Source organism: Oncorhynchus clarkii, chromosome 20, assembly GCF_045791955.1.
Source record: "Oncorhynchus clarkii lewisi isolate Uvic-CL-2024 chromosome 20, UVic_Ocla_1.0, whole genome shotgun sequence".
NCBI lineage: Eukaryota > Metazoa > Chordata > Actinopteri > Salmoniformes > Salmonidae > Oncorhynchus > Oncorhynchus clarkii.
In genome coordinates, this window is record NC_092166.1 from 10101344 (window position 1) to 10122893 (window position 21550).

The 21550-nt window shown below is 42.8% G+C and overlaps 1 protein-coding gene across 1 annotated transcript in view; it reads left to right on the plus strand.

The window, feature by feature from the left end:
• Positions 1–21550, plus strand: part of LOC139376780 (SH3-containing GRB2-like protein 3-interacting protein 1) — a 55606-nt gene that overhangs the window by 21659 nt on the left and 12397 nt on the right. Inside the window, exons 8-15 of the mRNA XM_071119707.1 lie at positions 9320–9331; positions 9694–9718; positions 9980–10043; positions 10265–10365; positions 16679–16742; positions 16957–17057; positions 17210–17313; positions 20183–20246. Of these exons, the coding sequence (XP_070975808.1) occupies positions 9320–9331; positions 9694–9718; positions 9980–10043; positions 10265–10365; positions 16679–16742; positions 16957–17057; positions 17210–17313; positions 20183–20246 (535 nt within the window). The remainder of the gene's footprint in view (positions 1–9319; positions 9332–9693; positions 9719–9979; positions 10044–10264; positions 10366–16678; positions 16743–16956; positions 17058–17209; positions 17314–20182; positions 20247–21550) is intronic.

Genomic DNA, 21550 nt, shown 5'->3' on the forward strand with positions numbered 1-21550 from the left:
ACAGTATGGGCCTGGCCTCTAGTAGCTACAGTATGATCCTGGCCTCTAGTAGCTACAGTATGAGCCTGGCCTCTAGTAGCTACATTATGTGACTGGACTCTAGTAGCTACAGTATGAGTCTGGCCTCTAGTAGCTACAGTATGAGTCTGGACTCTAATAGCTACAGTATGAGCTGGCCTCTAGTAGCTACAGTATGAAACTGGCCTCTAGTAGCTACAGTATGATCCTGGCCTCTAGTAGCTACAGTATGAGTCTGGCCTCTAGTAGCTACAGTTTGAGTCTGGACTCTAATAGCTACAGTATGAGCTGGCCTCTAGTAGCTACAGTATGAAACTGGCCTCTAGTAGCTACAGTATGAGCCTGGCCTCTAGTAGCTACAGTATGAGCCTGGCCTCTAGTAGCTACAGTATGAGCCTGGTCTCTAGTAGCTACAGTATGAGTCTGGCCTCTAGTAGCTACAGTATGAGTCTGGACTCTAATAGCTACAGTATGAGCTGGCCTCTAGTAGCTACAGTATGAAACTGGCCTCTAGTAGCTACAGTATGAGCCTGGCCTCTAGTAGCTACAGTATGAGCCTGGCCTCTAGTAGCTACAGTATGAGCCTGGTCTCTAGTAGCTACAGTATGAGCCTGGCCTCTAGTAGCTACAGTATGAGTCTGGCCTCTAGTAGCTACAGTATGAGTCTGGCCTCTAGTAGCTACAGTATGAGCCTGCCCTCTAATAGCTACAGTATGAGGTTGCCCTCTAGTAGCTACAGTATGAGTCTGGCCTCTAGTAGTTACAGTATGAGTCTGGCCTCTAGTAGCTACGATATGAGGCTGCCCTCTAGTAGCTACAGTATGAGTCTGGCCTCTAGTAGCTACAGTATGAGCCTGCCCTCTAATAGCTACAGTATGAGGTTGCCCTCTAGTAGCTACAGTATGAGCCTGGCCTATAGTAGCTACAGTATGATCCTGGCCTCTAGTAGCTACAGTATGAGCCTGGCCTATAGTAGCTACAGTATGATCCTGGCCTCTAGTAGCTACAGTATGAGCCTGCCCTCTAATAGCTACAGTATGAGGTTGCCCTCTAGTAGCTACAGTATGAGCCTGGCCTATAGTAGCTACAGTATGATCCTGGCCTCTAGTAGCTACAGTATGAGCCTGGCCTCTAGTAGCTACAGTATGAGCCTGGCCTCTAGTAGTTACAGTATGAGCTTTCCTCTAGTAGCTACAGTATGAGCCTGGCCTCTAGTAGCTACAGTATGTGACTGGACTCTAGTAGCTACAGTATGAGTCTGGCCTCTAGTAGCTACAGTATGAGTCTGAACTCTAATAGCTACAGTATGAGCTGGCCTCTAGTAGCTACAGTATGATACTGGCCTCTAGTAACTACAGTATGAGTCTGGCCTCTAGTAACTACAGTATGAGCCTGGCCTATAGTAGCTACAGTATGAGCCTATGCTTTAGCAGCTACAGTATGGGCCTGGCCTCTAGTAGCTACAGTATGATCCTGGCCTCTAGTAGCTACAGTATGAGCCTGGCCTATAGTAGCTACATTATGTGACTGGACTCTAGTAGCTACAGTATGAGTCTGGCCTCTAGTAGCTACAGTATGAGTCTGGACTCTAATAGCTACAGTATGAGCTGGCCTCTAGTAGCTACAGTATGAAACTGGCCTCTAGTAGCTACAGTATGATCCTGGCCTCTAGTAGCTACAGTATGAGTCTGGCCTCTAGTAGCTACAGTTTGAGTCTGGACTCTAATAGCTACAGTATGAGCTGGCCTCTAGTAGCTACAGTATGATACTGGCCTCTAGTAACTACAGTATGAATCTGGCCTCTAGTAACTACAGTATGAGCCTGGCCTCTAGTAGCTACAGTATGAGCCTATGCTTTAGCAGCTACAGTATGGGCCTGGCCTCTAGTAGCTACAGTATGATCCTGGACTCTAGTAGCTACAGTATGAGCCTGGCCTATAGTAGCTACAGTATGAGCCTGGCCTCTAGTAGCAACAGTATGAGCCTGGACTCTAGTAGTTACAGTATGAGCCTTGTCTTTAGTAGCTACAATATGAGCCTGGTCTCTAGTAGCTACAGTATGATCCTGGCCTCTAGTATCTACAGTATGAGCCTGGCTTCTAGTAGCTACAGTATGAGCCTGGCCTCTAGTAGCTACAGTATGAGCTTTCCTCTAGTAGCTACAGTATGAGTCTGGCCTCTAGTTGCTACAGTATGTGTCTGGCCTCTAGTAGCTACAGTATGAGTCTGGACTCTAATAGCTACAGTATGAGCTGGCCTCTAGTAGCTACAGTATGGGCCTGGTCTCTAGTAGCTACAGTATGATCCTGGCCTCTAGTAGCTACAGTATGAGCCTGTCCTCTAGTAGCTACAGTATGAGCCTGGCCTCTAGTAGTTACAGTATGATCCTGGCCTCTAGTAGCTACAGTATGATCCTGGCCTCTAGTAGCTATAGTATTAGCCTGGCCTATAGTAGCTACAGTATGAGCCTGGCCTCTAGTAGCTACAGTATGAGCCTGTCCTCTAGTAGCTACAGTATGAGCCTGGCCTCTAGTAGCTACAGTATGAGCCTGGCCTCTAGTAGCTACAGTATGAGTCTGGCCTCTAGTAGCTACAGTATGAGTCTGGCCTCTAGTAGCTACAGTTTGAGCCTGGCCTCTAATAGCTACAGTATGAGGTTGCCCTCTAGTAGCTACAGTATGAGTCTGGCCTCTAGTAGCTACAGTATGAGTCTGGCCTCTAGTAGCTACGATATGAGGCTGCCCTCTAGTAGCTACAGTATGAGGTTGCCCTCTACTAGCTACAGTATTAGTCTGGCCTCTAGTAGCTACAGTATGAGCCTGGCCTCTAGTAGCTACAGTATGAGTCTGGCCTCTAGTAGCTACAGTATGAGCCTGGCCTCTAGTAGTTACAGTATGAGCCTTGTCTTTAGTAGCTACAGTATGGGCCTGGCCTCTAGTAGCTACAGTATGATCCTGGCCTCTAGTAGCTACAGTATGAGCCTGGCCTCTAGTAGCTACAGTATGAGCCTGGCCTCTAGTAGCTACAGTATGAGCTTTCCTCTAGTAGCTACAGTATTAGCCTGGCCTCTATTTGCTACAGTATGTGTCTGGCCTCTAGTAGCTACAGTATGAGTCTGGACTCTAATATCTACAGTATGAGCTGGCCTCTAGTAGCTACAGTATGGGCCTGGTCTCTAGTAGCTACAGTATGATCCTGGCCTCTAGTAGCTACAGTATGAGCCTGTCCTTTAGTAGCTACAGTATGAGCCTGGCCTCTAGTAGTTACAGTATGATCCTGGCCTCTAGTAGCTACAGTATGATCCTGGCCTCTAGTAGCGATAGTATGAGCCTGGCCTATAGTAGCTACAGTATGAGCCTGGCCTCTAGTAGCTACAGTATGAGCCTGGCCTCTAGTAGCTACAGTATGAGCCTGGCCTCTAGTAGCTACAGTATGAGCCTGGCCTCTAGTAGTTACAGAATGAGCCTTGTCTTTAGTAGCTACAGTATGAGTCTGGCCTCTAGTAGCTACAGTATGAACCTGCCCTCTAATAGCTACAGTATGAGTCTGGCCTCTAGTAGCTACAGTATGAGCCTGGCCTCTAGTAGCTACAGTATGAGCATGGCCTCTAGTAGCTACAGTATGAGTCTGGCCTCTAGTAGCTACAGTATGATGGTGGTCTCTAGTAGCCACAGTATGAAACTGGCCTCTAGTAGCTACAGTATGATGCTGGCCTCTAATAGCTACAGTGTTTATGCTGGCCTCTAGTAGCTACAGTATGATGCTGGCCTCTAGTAGCCACAGTATGAGACTGGTCGCTAGTAGCTACAGTATGAGACTGCGTCGCCTTGCATGTTTGTGTGCAAATGTTTTCACCACGGCCTGTAGATTCAGGTTGTGGATCCGACTGTTTTCTATGTATTGACAACCCAGTCTTTCCTGAGACATTGTGCATTATATGTCCATTGGGCTGAACACAATTTAAACTTAGTCTTGAATGATGCATGCCAAGTTATACCAGAGATAAGACTTGATATTGCTACCACACAACTCAAACGCCAGTTCACCGGTATGAACAAAATCGCCCAAGAACTGTTAATCTGTTAATCCGCTAAAGATGATAATGAGTTTGAGTTTATTTATTCTTGCTCACAGATGAAACTGAAGAAATGCAGACTTTACATTACTAATAATAAAACACTCATTTAAAATACATAACACATAATACGTGACATAAATAGAATATTGAACAATTGTAAACATTACAGGAAATGTTTTCATGATGGAAAGAAATGTAAATATTGAAATGTAGCTTGGATGAATAAGGTGCCCAGAGGTGCCCAGAGTAAACTGCCTGCTCCTCAGTCCCAGTTGCTAATATATGCATAGTATTAGTATATTGGGATAGAAAACACTATGAAGTTTCTAAAACTGTTTGAATTATGTCTGTGAGTATAACAGAGCTCATATGGCAGGCAAAAACCTGAGAAAAAATCCACCAGGAAGTGGGAAATCTGAGGTAGGTCGATTTCCAACTCAGCCCCTATTGAAGTTACAGTGGGATATTGGTCATGTTGCACTTCCTAAGGCTTCCACTAGATGTCAACCATCTTTAGACACTTGTTTGATGCTTCTACTATGAAGGGGGGCTGAATGAGAGGGGAATGAGTCAGAGGTCTGCCAGCAGTCACGCGCTGGTCACGCGCATTTCACATGAGAGGTATCTCCCGCGCCTTTGCTTTTCTGAAGAGAAAGGAATTCTCTGGTTGGAATATTATTGAAGATTTATGTTAAAAACATCCTAAAGATTGATTCCATACATCGTTTGACAGGTTTCTACGGACTGTAGTGGAACTTTTTGACATTTCGTCTGCAACTAGTGAACGTGCTTCGTGAGTTTTGATTTGTTTACCAAATGCCCTAACAAAAGTAGCTATTTAGACATAAATGATGGACATTATAGAACAAATTAAACATTTATTGTGGAACTGGGATTCCTGGGAGTGCATTCTGATGAAGATCATCAAAGGTAAGTGAATATTTACAATGTTATTTATGTCTTCTGTTGTCTCCAACATGGCGGATATATGTATTTGTTCTCTGAGCGCCGTACTCAGATTATTCATGGTTTGCTTTTTCCGTAAAGCTTTTTTGAAATCTGACACAGCGGTTTCATTAAGGAGAAGTGTATCTAAAGTTCCATGCATAACACTTGTATTTTCATCAACATTTATAATGAGTATTTCTGTAAATTGATGTGGCTCTCTGCAAAATCACTGGATGTTTTTGGAGCTACTGAACATAGCGAGCCAATGTATACTGAGATTTTTTTTATATGAATATGAACTTTATCAAACAAAACATACATGTATTGTGTAACATGAAGTCATATGAGTGTCATCTGATGAAGATCATCAAAGGTTAGTGATTAATTATGTCTCTATTTGTGCTTTTTGTGACTCCTCTCTTTGGCTGGAAAAATGGCTGTGTTTTTGTGTGGCTTGGCTCTGACCTAACATAATCGTTTGTGGTGCTTTCGCTGTAAAGCCTATTTGAAATCGGACACTGTGGTGGGATTAACAACAAGATTACCTTTAAAATGGTATAAGATTTGTATGTTTGAGGAATTTTAATTATGAGATTTCTGTTGTTTTGAATTTGGCGCCCTGCACTTTCACTGGGCCTGCAGCTTTTTTCTGCATCCAACTAACAGCACTCCATCGTATTCCAGACAAGGCTTGACCAGTGTAGTATAGACTGTGACCAGATCTTCAGTGGGTAGGCCTTTTCTGGAGAGAACAGTCAAAAAGTGCAGGTGTTTTGAGGTCTTCCTAACTGACTGCTCCACATGTGTGTTACCACTGAGGTTAGAGTCTAGATGAAAACCAAGATACTTAGTTGTTGTTACCACTCCAAAAAACCAACAATGGTGAGGGTGTTTCTGGCTGATATGTCAAAAGCCTTTGTTCACGCAAAGCTCCTGAAACATCTGTCTGACATTGTGTCCAAGGTTACTAGCCTAGCTCCACAGCTACACCACCAGAAGAAGACAGAGGGGGATGGTTACTAGCCTGGCTCCACAGCTATACCACCAGAAGAAGACAGAGGGTGATGGTTACTAGCCTGGCTCCACAGCTACACCACCAGAAGAAGACAGAGGGTGATGGTTGCTAGCCTGGCTCCACAGCTACACCACCAGAAGAAGACAGAGGGTGATGGTTGCTAGCCTGGCTCCATAGCTACACCACCAGAAGAAGACATAGGGTGATGGTTGCTAGCCTAGCTCCACAGCTACACCACCAGAAGAAGACATAGGGTGATGGTTACTAGCCTGGCTCCACAGCTATACCACCAGAAGAAGACAGAGGGTGATGTTTACTAGCCTGGCTCCACAGCTACACCACAGGAAGAAGACAGAACGGGATGGTTACTAGCCTGTGGCTTTCACAAGGGTGGTAGTAGTGCTGGACTTTGGTAGGTAGGCATACTGATTTGTGCACTGTTGGCATGAGTTGTTTTGTTGTTGATTAAGTTTCCTGGATTTTTCCAAGGCATGAAGTTAGAGAGATGGGCCTCCAGTCATCCGTTGTACATGGGCTTGACACTTTAGCTATGGGGACACACATTGGCAATCTTCCAGGCAGCAGGAACAGTCCCCTGCCACTAGGTGGTGTTAACTATGTGTGTGATGACAGGGGCTAGATCTTCTGCATGCTCTTTTAGTACTGTTGGATTCGGGGTAAACTTTGAAGATTGAGATATTAAAGACATGATAGATCAGAAGCATAGTATATAAAGGAGTGAAAGATACCGATTTTTACGTCAGAAGTTAATGGTCCTCTGTATAAAGACAGATGGCTTTGGAGTGTGTTGGGTGGACGGGAGGAAGTCACAGGATTGCTATAGGGGAAGCGGATGGACATCTGTGGATTAGGCAGACGAAGGAGGGGTTGAGGTCAGGAGGTCAGGTCAGATCCCCTGAAGGGAGTAATACGGGTTTAGTATCCTGTTACCCTCTTCCTGTGGAACCATAAGATGTAAGGATTTGAGAGAAGGAGGTGTGTCTAAAGTGGAGTATATATACTGGTAGTGTTGGAAACATGTCTTTGTTTGAATTACAGCTAGAATGACCCTTTGGGAAGAATTCAACTTGGTTAAGCATCTCTAGTGTCCGTGTGTTATTTACTCTGAAAAATAAGAGCCTAACAGTACCCAGGCTGGAATGACCTCAGGCCCACACACTTTACGGGGGGCTCAGTCTGGTCAGAGCTTGCTTTATCTGGCCAATGCTGCACAGCTCAACCTGCCTTGTAGGCATGGGCATGGGGAAGATGGCAAGAGGTGTGTTGCTTGTCCATGCTTCAGCAAAAAATACATTCAAAACATTGTTGTCTTCAATTCCCTCCACCTGTATTCTCCCTCCTGATGTTTTCTGTCGTCCCAGTCCTTTGTTAATGAAGTCCCATCATTCCTTTGGGCTTCTCTTCTTTAGGTCCTGGTTTTCAGTTTTTATAGTAGTTTGTCTTTGCTTCTTTGATAAGCGTTTGCACCTGTGTTTCTGTATTTTCTCCATTTCATCGTTTTACCCCACCTGTTGAAAATCATCTGTCTTTTCCTGATGGCGGTCTTTATTCGTTCAGTCATCCAGGGCTTGTCCAGTGTTGCTGTTTTCTTATTTCTTATTGGCATGTATACATCAAGTGCAGTTAGAATGCAGGAGTTGAACATCTCCACCTTTGCATCAATGCTCTCAGCCTCATATTTGGCAGACCAGTCAGTGCTGGCCATACATCGTGCCAATGCCTCCTTTCTGTTCTGGGTTACCAGACATCCTTTTTCCCGCTGCACCTGGCTTCTCCCTCCTGATGTTGTGTTTGTGGAGAACAGCAGACATTTGTGATCACTGGATCTGAGAGGAGCAAGTACAGTGGGGGTGTTATAGAGATTCTTCATATTTGTAATGATCAGATCTAGGATGGCGTCCCCTCTGGTCTTGTCTTTGACCACTTGTTTCATGTCTGGATGGGAGTTTGTCAGCATCTTGATAGGCAGGTGATTAAAGTCTCCACACAGGATGAGCCCCATTTGGGGATAGGAAATCCTGATCACATGGACAGTGTTGATGAGATAATCCACAGTATTCTGCTGAAGTGTTTTCTCATTTGCCCATAGTGGATGGTAGAGTACTCCCACTAACAGAGTTGAGACTGAGCTAGGGAGTCGTTTAGGACAGAGCTGAAGCCAGATACACTCAAACTCCTCTTTGTCTAGGTCAGTTATTCTCTTTGCCTGCATACTGTGATTCACATGCATAGTCACGCCCCTTCTCATCCCCTCTGGACCTGTCATTTCTGAACAGCTGATAGTTATATATCAAAAGAGATTCATCTGAGATATTTTTGTTGTCCAAAGTTTCAGTGACACATCCAATGTCTACATTTACTAATTGAAGAAGCAGTTCAAATTCATCCACTTTGTTTATCAATGATCTTAAGTATAATCTCTTTGCATCTGCCAATTTATTGGCTGTCTGGTATACAGACGACCTGTCTCCAGAGCTTCCTATACAGTTAATCTCTTTCCGGAACGTCTTGAGGCCGGCAATTAAGGAGAACGAGAGGCTCAATTAAAGATGTTGCAGAACTGCTGTATTTGAATCACCACTCCCAGTTTCCCTGATGTTACTACGGCAATCAAGCTGTTTTTAACTATCTGCCGATAGTTTGTTTTCTAAACTAAAACTCCTAAAGAACTTCCTAAGAAGCATTAGGCTCTCGGTCTGATCTGAGCTCTAAAACCCCTGAGTACTAGCCATTCATTGTACTGGCACCATCATCGCCTTGCCCACTGCATTTGTTCAAAGTCCCCGATATCTCTTTACTTTACAATCAGTTCAATTCTTTGTTTTTCAAGGCCTGAGGCACTTCGATTAGTCACGTTCTTGAAGCTCAAGAAACAAATACTTAGCTTCCTAGTACATATGGAAATTAAAAATGTTTATGAATTACTTTTTGGAGATTTACTGTCAAAATGCTTAATTAAATGTAAAAAATAAATTAAAAAGGCTGATTAAAAGGCGCATGGGCCCCCATAGCTGTCTTGACAAGCTGAGGTAATGTAACCTGCCAGGTGCTATGTTGTCTTGACAAGCTGAGATAATGTAACCTGCCAGGTGCTATGTCGTATTGCTGCATTACTATATGTAGGCTTTATTGCACAGTGTTGAAGTAGAGGGGTGTTACATTATTTTCGGTTCTATTTGCCTGATTTGTCACTCACTCTCTGACCAGGTCTGTTCTCTCTTCCTTTTTGTTGGTCTCAGAGACGCAGCCCGGTAAGTCGCCACCTGGTGGCTCATTTTAAAAGTGTCTGCACCCAAAGCACTTGCATGGAAATAAATGAATTATGAATATTATTGTTTGGAGTGCTGTTCATTTCATTCTTTATAGACCCAAACACTCTATTTCATTTCAGTGCCTATGACATTTACTGATGGCCTCACAAAATATTGTATTTTTCCAGTTTCTATATATACTTACAGTTTCACTCTATTCTTTCACATTAGCAATTGTACAGGGAGACTAATCCAGGACCTACACTGCAATTATTGGTTGAAGTGTTTACATTCATGTTTTGTATGTTAGGTTACGATTCCTTTTTACTGGTTTACTGAAAAGTACTTTGTTTTCGTTGCAGGGCTCAATAAAGAGACACCTGTCTTGTAAGTACATTGTTTGTGGATGAAGTGTAATGCTATTTGTAATTTGTTCTACAGTCTGTCAGTGTAAACTGAGTACATGTACAGTACAGTATCTTGTCATAGTTCTACACCATCAGTTAAGTTAGTTGTTTGAGGTTGTGATCCATACTGTAGTTTCAATAGTTTGAGTTGTTAAGATGCACATTCAGTGGCTGCCAGTATATGTAATATATTATAGTACATTATGATATACAATCTAATATCACTGGTTATTCTTTCCAGGTGAGGAGATCGCCAGACCCAGACGCTCCACCCCTACGCCAAGCCCCGCCCCCGAGACACAAAGGTCAAAACTCTGCTAATGCTAACATTGCTAACAGGCTAGCATATTTTCTATGTACTGTATTGCTATAATTTGTGTTGGGTCTGCTAAATGTTCTGTTTGGGGGGGAAAAAATAAAGCTTTTATATTCAATTCAATTACAAAGTATAAGTACATCGCTGAAATCTTGATTATCAGAGTTGTAAAATCATATTTACATATCTTGACTTTACCATCTCTTGCAGTGAGAGAGTATCCCAGAATCGCAGAGCATCCCCAGCTTTCTTCGGGCCTCCTCCTGAGACGACCTATGAGACACACAGATACGATAGTAACAGAAACGATGGTAACACTCAGGAGAATAGTCTTTCTGACTGCATGTGTGTGTTGCATGGGTCTTAGCTCTGGGTTAGTACAGTCAGTGGTGTGTTGGTTGGTTGCTCCTAATCACAACAATACTATCTGTAGCTATGGTATCATCACTGCTTGACTGGGACTGAAATATGTACCGGTGCTCATTATGAGTGCCGGTATTGTTTAAATACCCCATAATGACAAAGTGAAAACATATTTTTTAATTTATTGAAAATAAATACAGAAATATCTAATTTACATAAGTATTCAGCTTTGCACACCTGGATTGTACAATATTTGCCCATTTATTATTTTCAAAATTCTTCCAGCTCTGTTAAATTGGTTGTTGATCATTGCTAGACAACCATTTTCAAGTCTTGACATATATTTTCAAGCAGATTTAAGTCAAAACGGTAACTCAGCCACTCAGGAACATTGTGAAAATGTTATGCAACTTCCGGCGTGCGTTTACTGTGAACACTGAGGCTGTACCCGCTTTAAGTTAGTTTTAACAGTGGTCAAGTAGGCTACTATGGCTATTTGATCATAATACAGGCCTTCCAGAGTGGCCTACCATCAAAAACAATGGAGAAAATGCATCCCGTAACATTTTAGCATGGGGGAAATAGCTGTTCTATCATTCAGCCTACAGGAGCAGCCAATGTGTGCTTTTGGAAAGAAAACATGCAGGGCTTGACATGAACTTGTTTATTCACTTGTCCTTCCGACAAGGAGGTGACTGAACATGTTGTTGTGTTTGATGCAAGAAACCACTTTACAAAATCTAATGATTTATTATTCTCATGCCATTATTACAGAGAATCAGACAAATTATGCTACCCTCTGCCTATTGGTTACTTAAAAAAAAAAACTTGTTTTGATTGAATATCTGAAACATACAATATACTTGCAGTGAAGCTGCTCAACAACTACACCATACCAGTCATCCAATAGACTCCCATTCAGAGTGACACACAAAACCATCTATTTTGCAATCTGTATGGCACAGTTGTCAACATCCTGGTCCTCAAATAGTTTTGATCCTTTACTTTGGGCAGACAGACCAGTTCCCTACCTCCTCCCGCAGCAAGCTGCCTTCTCCATTTTTTGGGGTAATGCTGTAATCAATTGGTTGTACTCTTGGATTGAGCAGACCTTCCCGTACAATTATGATAACTCAATGAATGACATAACTCTACCATTCTAATTTACAATATAATTTAAAAACAAAATCCAATTTTCATTAAATACAGGTATTTTATCAACCAGCATATTTGAGTTCAGCCATAATATTTGTTGTAATATTTGTTCTATCTTTTCAGGGGGAATTAATTGAGATTGTAGCCAGCTCTGCAATGCTTGTTTGAAAAAGAGAGATACTTTGAAAAAAGTGTCATTTTCAATTAATCGGAAATTAGACATGGCAATCTGCACAAAGGCAAAAGGCCATTTTTAAACAATGAATGAGCTTTTCTGTCAGGGGTGTATACGGGAGGCGAAGTCAGGTGCAGGAGAGCAGAGTGTAATAAACAGGCGCACTTTAATTCCGGTCCAAAAATGACAGCACATAATAACAATAACGTGCCAAAAACACGGAGCATAGCAAAAGTATTGCGCCTGACAAAAATCCACATAACAATAAACAATTACACACAAAGACATGGTGGGGAACAGAGGACTAAATACATGCAGCAATTTTGGAATGAAAACCAGGTGTGTAATGGAACAAGACAAAACAATTGGATATATGAGAAATGGAGCAGCGATGGCTAGAAAGCCGGTGACGTCGATCGCCGAACGCCGCCAGAACAAGGAGAGGAGCCGACTTCGGTGGAAGTCGTGACACTTTCGTAGCAATCTATTTGAGAACCATTTAGGGTTCAACTTTTAAATAAGTGAAGAGAGAGTTTAGTGCTTTTATATTTAATCATCTCAACCCACCTAATTCATATTCATTATATAGATAGGCACGCTTTATTTTGTCTGGTTTAGCATCCTAGATAAAGCAAAATATTTTTTGTTCATATGATTTGAAAAACCATAAGTAAGTGAGTAAACTGAGATATGACTAAGGAGTTAATCAGGTCAATTTTTCCATAAATAGACAGGTATTTACCTCTCCATGGTTGCAGGATCTTGTCTATTTTTACAAGTTTTCTATTGAAATTCATTGTGGAGAGCTTATTTATATATTTTGTGATATGAATACCAAGTATGTCTACTTCACCATCAGCCCATTTGATTGGTAAACTGCAGGGTAATGTAAATGTTGTATTTTTTTAAAGATCCAATATGTAATATTGTACACGTAGCATAATTATTGTACACCTATCCAGAGAGTCCAGAAAACATATCTAGATCTTCAGTGAGACATTGCAGGGATCTAACTTGCAGACTTAATATAAAACTTGATTCATCGGCATACATGGCCACCTTTGTTTTTACGCCTTGTATTTCTATTCCTCTAATGTTGTTATTGGATCTGATTTTAATAGATAGCAAGCAGTTCAATGGCCATAACGAATAGATATGGTGACAGCGGACACCCTTGTTTAACTCCTCTTGACAATTCAAAGCTCTCTGAGAAGTAGCCGTTATTTACTATTTTACACCTGGGGTTGCTATACGTAATTTTTTTACCATTTTATAAGTGAATCACCGAAACTGAAAAAATCCAGGCATTTATAAAGAAAATCCAGTCTTACTTTATCAAATACCTTTTCAAAATCCGCTATAAATACCAAGCCTGGCTTCTTAGATGTTTCATGATGTTCTATTATTTCTAGTAGTTGTCGTATATTATCTCCAATGTAAAAAACCTGTCTGATCAGGATGAACAATACCTGGTAAAACACTTTCAATTCTGAGTGCTATGCATTTCGCTAGTATTTTTGCATCACAACGTTGAAGTGTAAAGGGCCTCCAGTTTTTTAGATGAACTGGGTCTTTATATTTTCCGTCTGGGTCTTGTTATAGTAATAGAGAAATCAGACCTTCCTGCTGAGTACCTGACAGACTACCATTTCAATAGGAGTAGTTAAAACAATCTAACAATAGAGTTTATAGTATGTCATCAAGCCCTGGGGTTTTTCCAGACTGAAAGGATTGAATAGCCTCAAAAGGTTATTCCTCTGTTATTCCTCTGGCCTTCGCACTGATCTTTCTGTACATTTGTTAACCTTTTTGGGATAGGGGGCAGCATTTTCACTTTTGGATGAATAGCGTGCCCAGAGTGAACTGCCTCCTACTCTGTCCCAGATGCTAATATATGCATATTATTATTAGTATTGGATAGAAAACACTCTGACGTTTCTAAAACTGTTTGAATGATGTCTGTGAGTATAACAGAACTCATATGGCAGGCGAACACCTGAGAAAAATCCAACCAGGAAGTGGGAAATCTGAGGTTTGTAGTTTTTCAAAGCTTGGCCTACGGAATACACAGTGTCTATGGAGTCAAGTTGCACTTCCTACGGCTTCCACTAGATGTCAACCGTCTTTAGAAACTTGTTTCAGGCTTCTGCTATAAAGGAGGGGGGAATGGGAGCTGAATGAGTCAGTGGTCTGGCAGAGTGTCTCAGGCTCGTGACGTGCGCTCCCGACAGAGTTAGCTCTCGTTCCAGTGCTTTTCTTCAGACATAGGAATTCTCCGGATGGAACCTTATTGATGATTTATGTTAACTTCTGATGGTTAGCGCCATCAACAGCTCTTTAAGTCCGTCTGGAATGTCCCTTCATCATTACCATCAGTGTCCCTGTACTACCTGTAGGTGCGTATAACCTTATGTGGACTGTCAATGCCAAACTGCTGCCAGAGAGATTCTATTCTACACCTTCAGCTCCTCTATGAATTGGCTGTTTCCTGTATTGTCCACCGCCCGTCTTCCTTGAGAGAACATTCTAGCCTCCATGTTCCTCGCCAAGCTCTCGAAAAACTCCCTCTGATTAAGGACTCTGTCGCTGGGTTATCCACGATTCAGTTTGACACCTTGGAAAGAGTTTACGGACAATTCCAGCAGATACATTCTCCAGTTCCACAAGATCAAGAAACATGTTTGCTGGTACATCCATATCTGCCAACTGAAGTCTGACGTATACAATCAAGGCACTCTTTTTTTATTCAAACTAGTAGCCTCATCGAGCATTAGGCTGATTTTGGGAGAGCACTGTACTATCCTTTCAAATAGTTTTTGCTTCATTTTAGATTAAATATGTTGCTGTATGTTGGAGCAAGCAATCGAGAATTGGAAATCGAGAATTCTCCCCATGTCAAGTCCCATTTAACTCCTGACAGTCAATTACTTGCTCAAAACCGTGAACGGGCCTGTGACTTTTAGTCTCCTTCTGAAGACTCTGGCTGTAGTGTCTATGTTTTTGTTTTAAGTGTTAACTACAACCTGTGTTAAGGTGTTCGTCTTTAGCCTTGTCTACAATGCTTGCTGCTGCTAAATGGGCCTTGGTTTGGGCATGTTCAGAAACCTTTTTTCTGAGGGCTATTTGTTGCTTTTTTTACGGCACAGGATGTTACTGTAGTTTCCACCTACTCTTTTGCTAGTTTTATCCTTCCAGTCTTTTCTGGGCCCAAACTCTCTACCTTTTTGAATGTTGTACAGCCCAGCTTTGAATTTTGCTTGACAAGCCAGGGGTTATAAGTTTGCTTGGTCTTAAACTGAGCCTCCGTCCAAATTGAACTGGGTACTTCGTCAGTGGATGCTCTGTCCCCCTGCTCCCTGACCTCCTCTCCCGCCGAGTCTGACTCGCTAGTAGGCCTACTAGCTAGTGGAGGTCCCGGTTGTGATGCTGAACTGGTGGGATAAGCAGCGCTGCTAGCTAAGACAACGCCATCAGGAGCAGTTTGCTCCTCACTCCTCTCACCCGACACTGACAGTTCTTTGGCTTGTTTTGGGTTCGATTCATCATATTTTTAAGGATTTTTGGACATTAAAAACTTTATCAAAGTTGATTCCCTTTTCTTATTAATTTCTGATTTGGCTATCCCTCAGTTTACCTAGGGACCTCTTCACTAGCTGACCACCACTGCCAAGACCTGTTTCAAGATCAGTTACTTACCCCGCCAGCCTGCCCCATAACCTATATGTACAAATAAGAGAGCAGGTCTGAAATCAGTGTGGAAGGATTAGAATGATTGCACAGAAGGATCACCGTGCATTTACATTAAGGTTTTTCTGGGAGGCAGGAGAAATACCCAGGAGTCAACTTGATTTAACTCTGGTTGGTGACCACTGCTCTAGAAAGTTGAGGGAAGTTCAATCTCGTGCTTCTCTCTGTGGGCTGATATTTCTGTGAGGCAGTCCTGGGGTGTAAGGACCAACGCTGGAGACGAGAAGCAAGTACAGGGAGGGGGAATAAAACGACATTACGACAATAATGCTGACACGGGGAACAAAACTGAGGAACAGACAGATATAGAGGGGGCAATCAACAACGTGAAGGAGTCCAGGTGAGTCCAATGAGCACAGATGCGCGTAATGATGGTGACAGGTGTGTGTAATGAAGGGCAGCCTGGCCCCCTCGAGCGCCTGAGAGGGGAAGCGGGAGCATGCGTAACATGGGGAGCTACTGCGCTTGCACGCAGCTTGGAGGGAACATTGGTACTCAGTAATGTGTTGTATTGAATTTTCCGCGAACATAACACTTTGTATTCAGGACAAAAAGCGAATTGCTTTGCCTCATCAGTTTTCTCCTATCACAGACATTAAACTATGTAACTGTTAAAGTCCCCATTGGCCTCATGGAGAAATCCCTGAGCGGTTTCTTTCCTTCTTTTTTTTACCCGATAGGTGACCTTCTTTGCGTGGCATTGGAAAACTTCCCTGGTCTTTGTGGTTTAATCTGTTTGAAATTCATTAAAAAAATCATGATAAGCACTATTATTGCACGCAGAGTGAGTCCATCCAACTTATTATGTTACTTGTTTAGCACATTTTTTTGTCTTGAAGATGCCATAACAAAGGGGTTGAATACTTATTGGCTCAAGACATTTCAGATTTACATTTTTAATGAATTTGTAAAAATTTAGAAAAACATAATTATTCCACTTCAACATTATGGGGTATTGTGTGCAGTGACAAAAATCTCAATGTAATCCATTATAATTTCAGGATGTATCACAACAAAATGTGGAAAAAGTCAAGGGGTGTGATTACTTTCTGAAGGCATTATACTTAGATGCAAAAACTCCACTATACTTTTGAGCTATTCTATAATACATATATTAATATATGATACAGTATAATATGATGATATACTGTATATAATCTAATATCACTGGTTGTTCTTTCCAGGTGAGGAGATCGCCAGACCCAGACGCTCCACCCCTACACCAAGACCCGCCCCCGAGACACAAAGGTCAGAGTTCAAAACTGTGCCAACGCTGACACAGCAAACAGGATACCATATTTGCTATGTACTGTATTGATAGAATTTGTGTTGGGTCTGATAAATGTTTTGTTTGGGAAAACAATTAAGCTATTAAATTCAATTAAGTAACAAAATACAAGTACATCGCTGAAATCTTGAGAATCAGAGTTTTAAAATCACATTTACATACCATCTCTTCCAGTGAGAGAGTATCCCAGAATCGCAGAGCATCCCCAGCTTTCTTCGGGCCTTCTCATGAGACGACCTATGAGACACACAGATACGATAGTAACAGAAATGATGGTAACTCTCACAAGAATAGTCTTTCTGACTGTATGTGTGTCTTTGTGTTTTTACATAATGGTATCTAAATGTGTGTCAATTGTTTATTACGTTTGTGCATCGTATCCCACTGAGGTGTGATTAACCATGTTGATATCCTGTGTCTATCATAGTAGTCTGTATAGAGGCTGATGCATGGTGTGACTCCAGACCAGACTCTGACTCCCCTTTGACCAGAAACCTTCCCACAGGAGCCCCCACTATATCATTTATATCAGTCATGATTGTGCTATTATATGACATTTGCTAACACAACGGTGGGCCTCATTTAAATCAGCTTGTTGTCCGCATATGGCCCACAGGCCGCCAGTTTGAGACCAATGTTATAGTCAATAGTGTGTTACTAAGTGTTAAAGGGGCAATCAGCAGTTTATACATCAACTTTTTTGACTTATAAATGATTGATATGTACCCATTGATTATTGAAGAATATAACTTAGAAATGCATCATGAGCTGTAGTTCAACTGTCTAACCACATCACAACCCCAAAATATAAGCTTGTTTTACTCCAATGTTTGTAAACAAAGTAAATGTGAACAAACACTGTATAGACTCAACACATTGCTTAAAACTGCACTTCTGATATCATGGATGGCCAGTCCTTGCATTCATAGCTGTCTTTGAATTTGAGAGGGGTTCCATGTCTCCAGCCTTCGACTGAAACAGTGGTGTGTAGTACGCGTTGTTATTGTTTCAACTGCTGACTGCTGCTTTAAGTAAGTCTATAGACTGACCTAGTGTCGTTTGACCCAAGTCAAATCAAATCGAATTGTATTAGTCACATGCGCCGAAGACAACAGGTGTAGACTTTACCGTGAAATGCTCACTTACAAACCCTTAACCAACAATGAAATAGAGTTAAGAAAATATTTAATAAATAAACAAAAAAAAATCGAAAAGTAACACGGTAGCGAGTCAATGTGCGGGGTTACAGGTTAGTCGAGGTTCATTTGTAAAGTGACTATGCATAGGTAATAAACCGTTAGTAGCAGCAGTGTATAAACAAAGGGGGGGTTCAATGTAAATAGTCCAGGTGGCCATTTTATTAATTGTTCAGCAGTCTTATGGCTTGGGGGTAGAAGCTGATAATTAAGGTGCCTTTTGGTCCTAGACTTGGCACCCCTGTACTGCTTGCCGTGCGGTAGCAGGGAGAACAGTCTATGACTAGGGTGGCTGGAGTCTTTGACAATTTTTTGGGCCTCCCTCTGACACTACCTAGTATATAGGTCCTGGATGGCAGGAAGCTTGGCCCCAGTGATATACTGGGCCGTACGCACTACCCTCTGTAGCGCCTAACGGTCAGATGCCAAGCAGTTGCCATACCAGGCGGTGATGCAACCGGTCAGGATGCTCTTAATGGTGCAGCTATAGATCTTTTTGAGGATCTGGGGACCCATGCCAAATCTTTCAGTCTCCTGAGGGGGAAAAGGTGTTGTCTTGCCCTCTTCACAACTGTCTTGGTGTGTTTGGACCATGATAGTTTGTTGGTGATGTGGACACCAAGGATCTTGAAACGCTCGACCCGCTCCACTTAAGCCCCGTCGATGTTAATGGGGGCCTGTACGGCCCTCCTTTTCCTATAGTCTACGATCAGCACCTTTTGTCTTGCTCACATTGAGGGAAAGGTTGTTGTCCTGGCACCACACGGCCAGGTCTCTGACCTCCTCCCTATAGACTGTCTCATCGTTGTCGGTGATCAGGCCTAGCACTGTTGTGTCATCAGCAAACTTAATAATGGTGTTGGAGTCGTGGGTGAACAGGGAGTACAGGAGGTGACTAGGCACACACCCCTGAGGGGCCCCAGTGTTGAGGATCAGCGTGACAGATGAGTTGTTGCCAGGATCCAGTTGCAGAGGGTGGTGTTTAGTCCCAGGGTCCTTAGCTTAGTGATGTGGGCACTTTGTGGGCACTATGATGGTGAATGCTGAGCTGTAGTCAATGAACAGGGGTGGCAGGGTAGCCTAGTGGTTAAGAGCGCTGGACTAGTAACCGGAAGGTTGCAAGTTCAAACCCCCGAGCTGACAAGGTACAAATCTGTCGTTCTGCCCCTGAACAGGCAGTTAGCCCACTGTTTCTAGGCCGTCATTGAAAATAAGAATTTGTTCTTAACTGACTTGCCTAGTTAAATAAAGGTAAAATAAAAATTTTAAAAAACAGCATTCTCACATAGGTGTTCCTTTTGTCCAAGGGCAGTGTGAAGTGCGATTTAGATTGCGTCATCTGTGGATCTGTTGGGGTGGTATACGAATTGGAGTGGGTCTAGGGTTTCCGGCATGATGGTGTTGATGTGAGCCATGACCATGGCCATGGCCTTTCAAAACACTTCATGGCTACTGACATAAGTGCTACGGGGCGGTAATCATTTAGGCAGGTTACCTTCGCTTTCTTGGGTACAGGGACTATGGTGGTCTGTTTGAACATGTAGGTATTACAGACTCGGTCAGGGAGATGTTGAAAATATCAGTGAAGACACTTGCCAGTTAGTCCGCAAATGCTTTGAGTACACGTCCTGGTAATCCGTTAGGCCCCGCGGCTTTATGAATGTTGACCTGTTTAAAGGTCTTGCTCACATCGTCTACGGAGAGCGTGATCACACAGTCGTCCAGAACAGCTGAAGCTCTCATGCATGCTTCAGTGTTGCTTGCCTCAAAGTAATTATAAAAGGAATTTAGCTCGTCTGGTAGGCTCGCGTCACTGGGCAGCTTGCGGATGGGTTTCCCTTTGTAGTCCGTAAAATTCTTCAGCCCTGCTACATCTGACGAGCGTCAGAGCCGATGTAGTAGGATTCAGTCTTAGTCCTGTATTGACGCTTTGCCTGTTTGATGGTTCGTCTGAGGGCATAGCGGGATTTCTTAATAGTGTCCGGATAGTGTCCGGCTCCTTGAAAGCGGCAGTTCTAGCCTTTAGCTCTGTGCGGATGCTGCCTGTAATCCATGGCTTCTGGTTGGGAAATGTACATACAGTCGTCGTTGATGCACTTATTGATGAAGCCGGTGACTGAGGTGGTATACTCCTCAATGCCATTGGATAAATCCCGGAACATATTATGTGATAGTCCAGTCTGTGATAGTCCTGTCTGTGACAGTCCAGACAGTCCTGTAGCGTAGCATCCGCGTCATCTGATCACTTCCGTATTGAGCGAGTCACTGGTACTGCCTGCTTTAGTTTTTGCTTGTAAGCAGGAATCAGGAGGATAGAATTATGGCCAAATTTGCCAAATGGAGCGCAAGGGAGAGCTTTGTATGTGTCTCTGTGTGTGGAGTAAAGGTGGTCTAGAGTTTTTTTCCTCTGGTTGCACATGTGACGTGGTAGAAAGTCCCCGGCCACTAGGAGTGCCACATCTGGATGAGCATTTACTTGTTTTCTTATGGCCTTATTCAGCTCATTGAGTGCAGTCTTTGTTCCAGCATCGGATTGTGGCGGTAAATAGATGAATAATATAGATGAGAACTCTCTAGGTAGATTGTATGATCTACAGCTTATTATTATTCTACCTCATGCAAGCAATACGTCAAGACTTCTTTAATGTTAGACATCGCGCACCAGCAGTTATTGACAAATAGACACACACCCCACCCTCATCTTACCAGACGTAGCTGCTCTGTTCTGCCGATGCACGGAGAAGCCAGCCAGCTCTATATTATCTGTGTCGTTTTTCAGCCACATCTCGGTTAAACATAAGATATTTCCATTTTTAATGTCCCGTTGGTAGGATAGTCTTAATTGTAGATTGTCCGGTTTGTTTTCCAAGGATTGCACGTTGGCCAATATCAAATCAAAATCAAATCAAATGTATTTATATAGCCCTTCTTACATCAGCTGATATCTCAAAGTGCTGTACAGAAACCCAGCCTAAAACCCCAAACAGCAAGCAATGCAGGTTTAGAAGCACGGTGGCTAGGAAAAACTCTCTAGAAAGGCCAAAATCTAGGAAGAAACCTAAAGAGGAACCAGGCTATGAGGGGTGGCCAGTTCTCTTCTGGCTGTGCCGGGTAGAGATTATAACAGAACATGGCCAAGATGTTCAAATGTTCATAAATGACCAGCATGGTCAAATAATAATAACCACAGTAGTTGTCGAGGGTGCAGCAAGTCAGCACCTCAGGAGTAAATGTCAGTTGGCTTTTCATAGCCGATCATTAAGAGTATCTCTACCGCTCCTGCTGTCTCTAGAGAGTTGAAAACAGCAGGTCTGGGACAGGTAGCACGTCCGGTGAACAGGTCAGGGTTCCATAGCCGCAGGCAGAACAGTTGAAACTGGAGCAGCAGCATGGCCAGGTGGACTGGGGACAGCAAGGAGTCATCATGCCAGGTAGTCCTGAGGCATGGTCCTAGGGCTCAGGTCCTCCAAGAGAGAGAAATAAAGAGAGAGAGATCATTAGAGAGAGCATACTTAAATTCACACAGGACACCGGATAAGACAGGAGAAGTACTCCAGATATAACAAACTGAC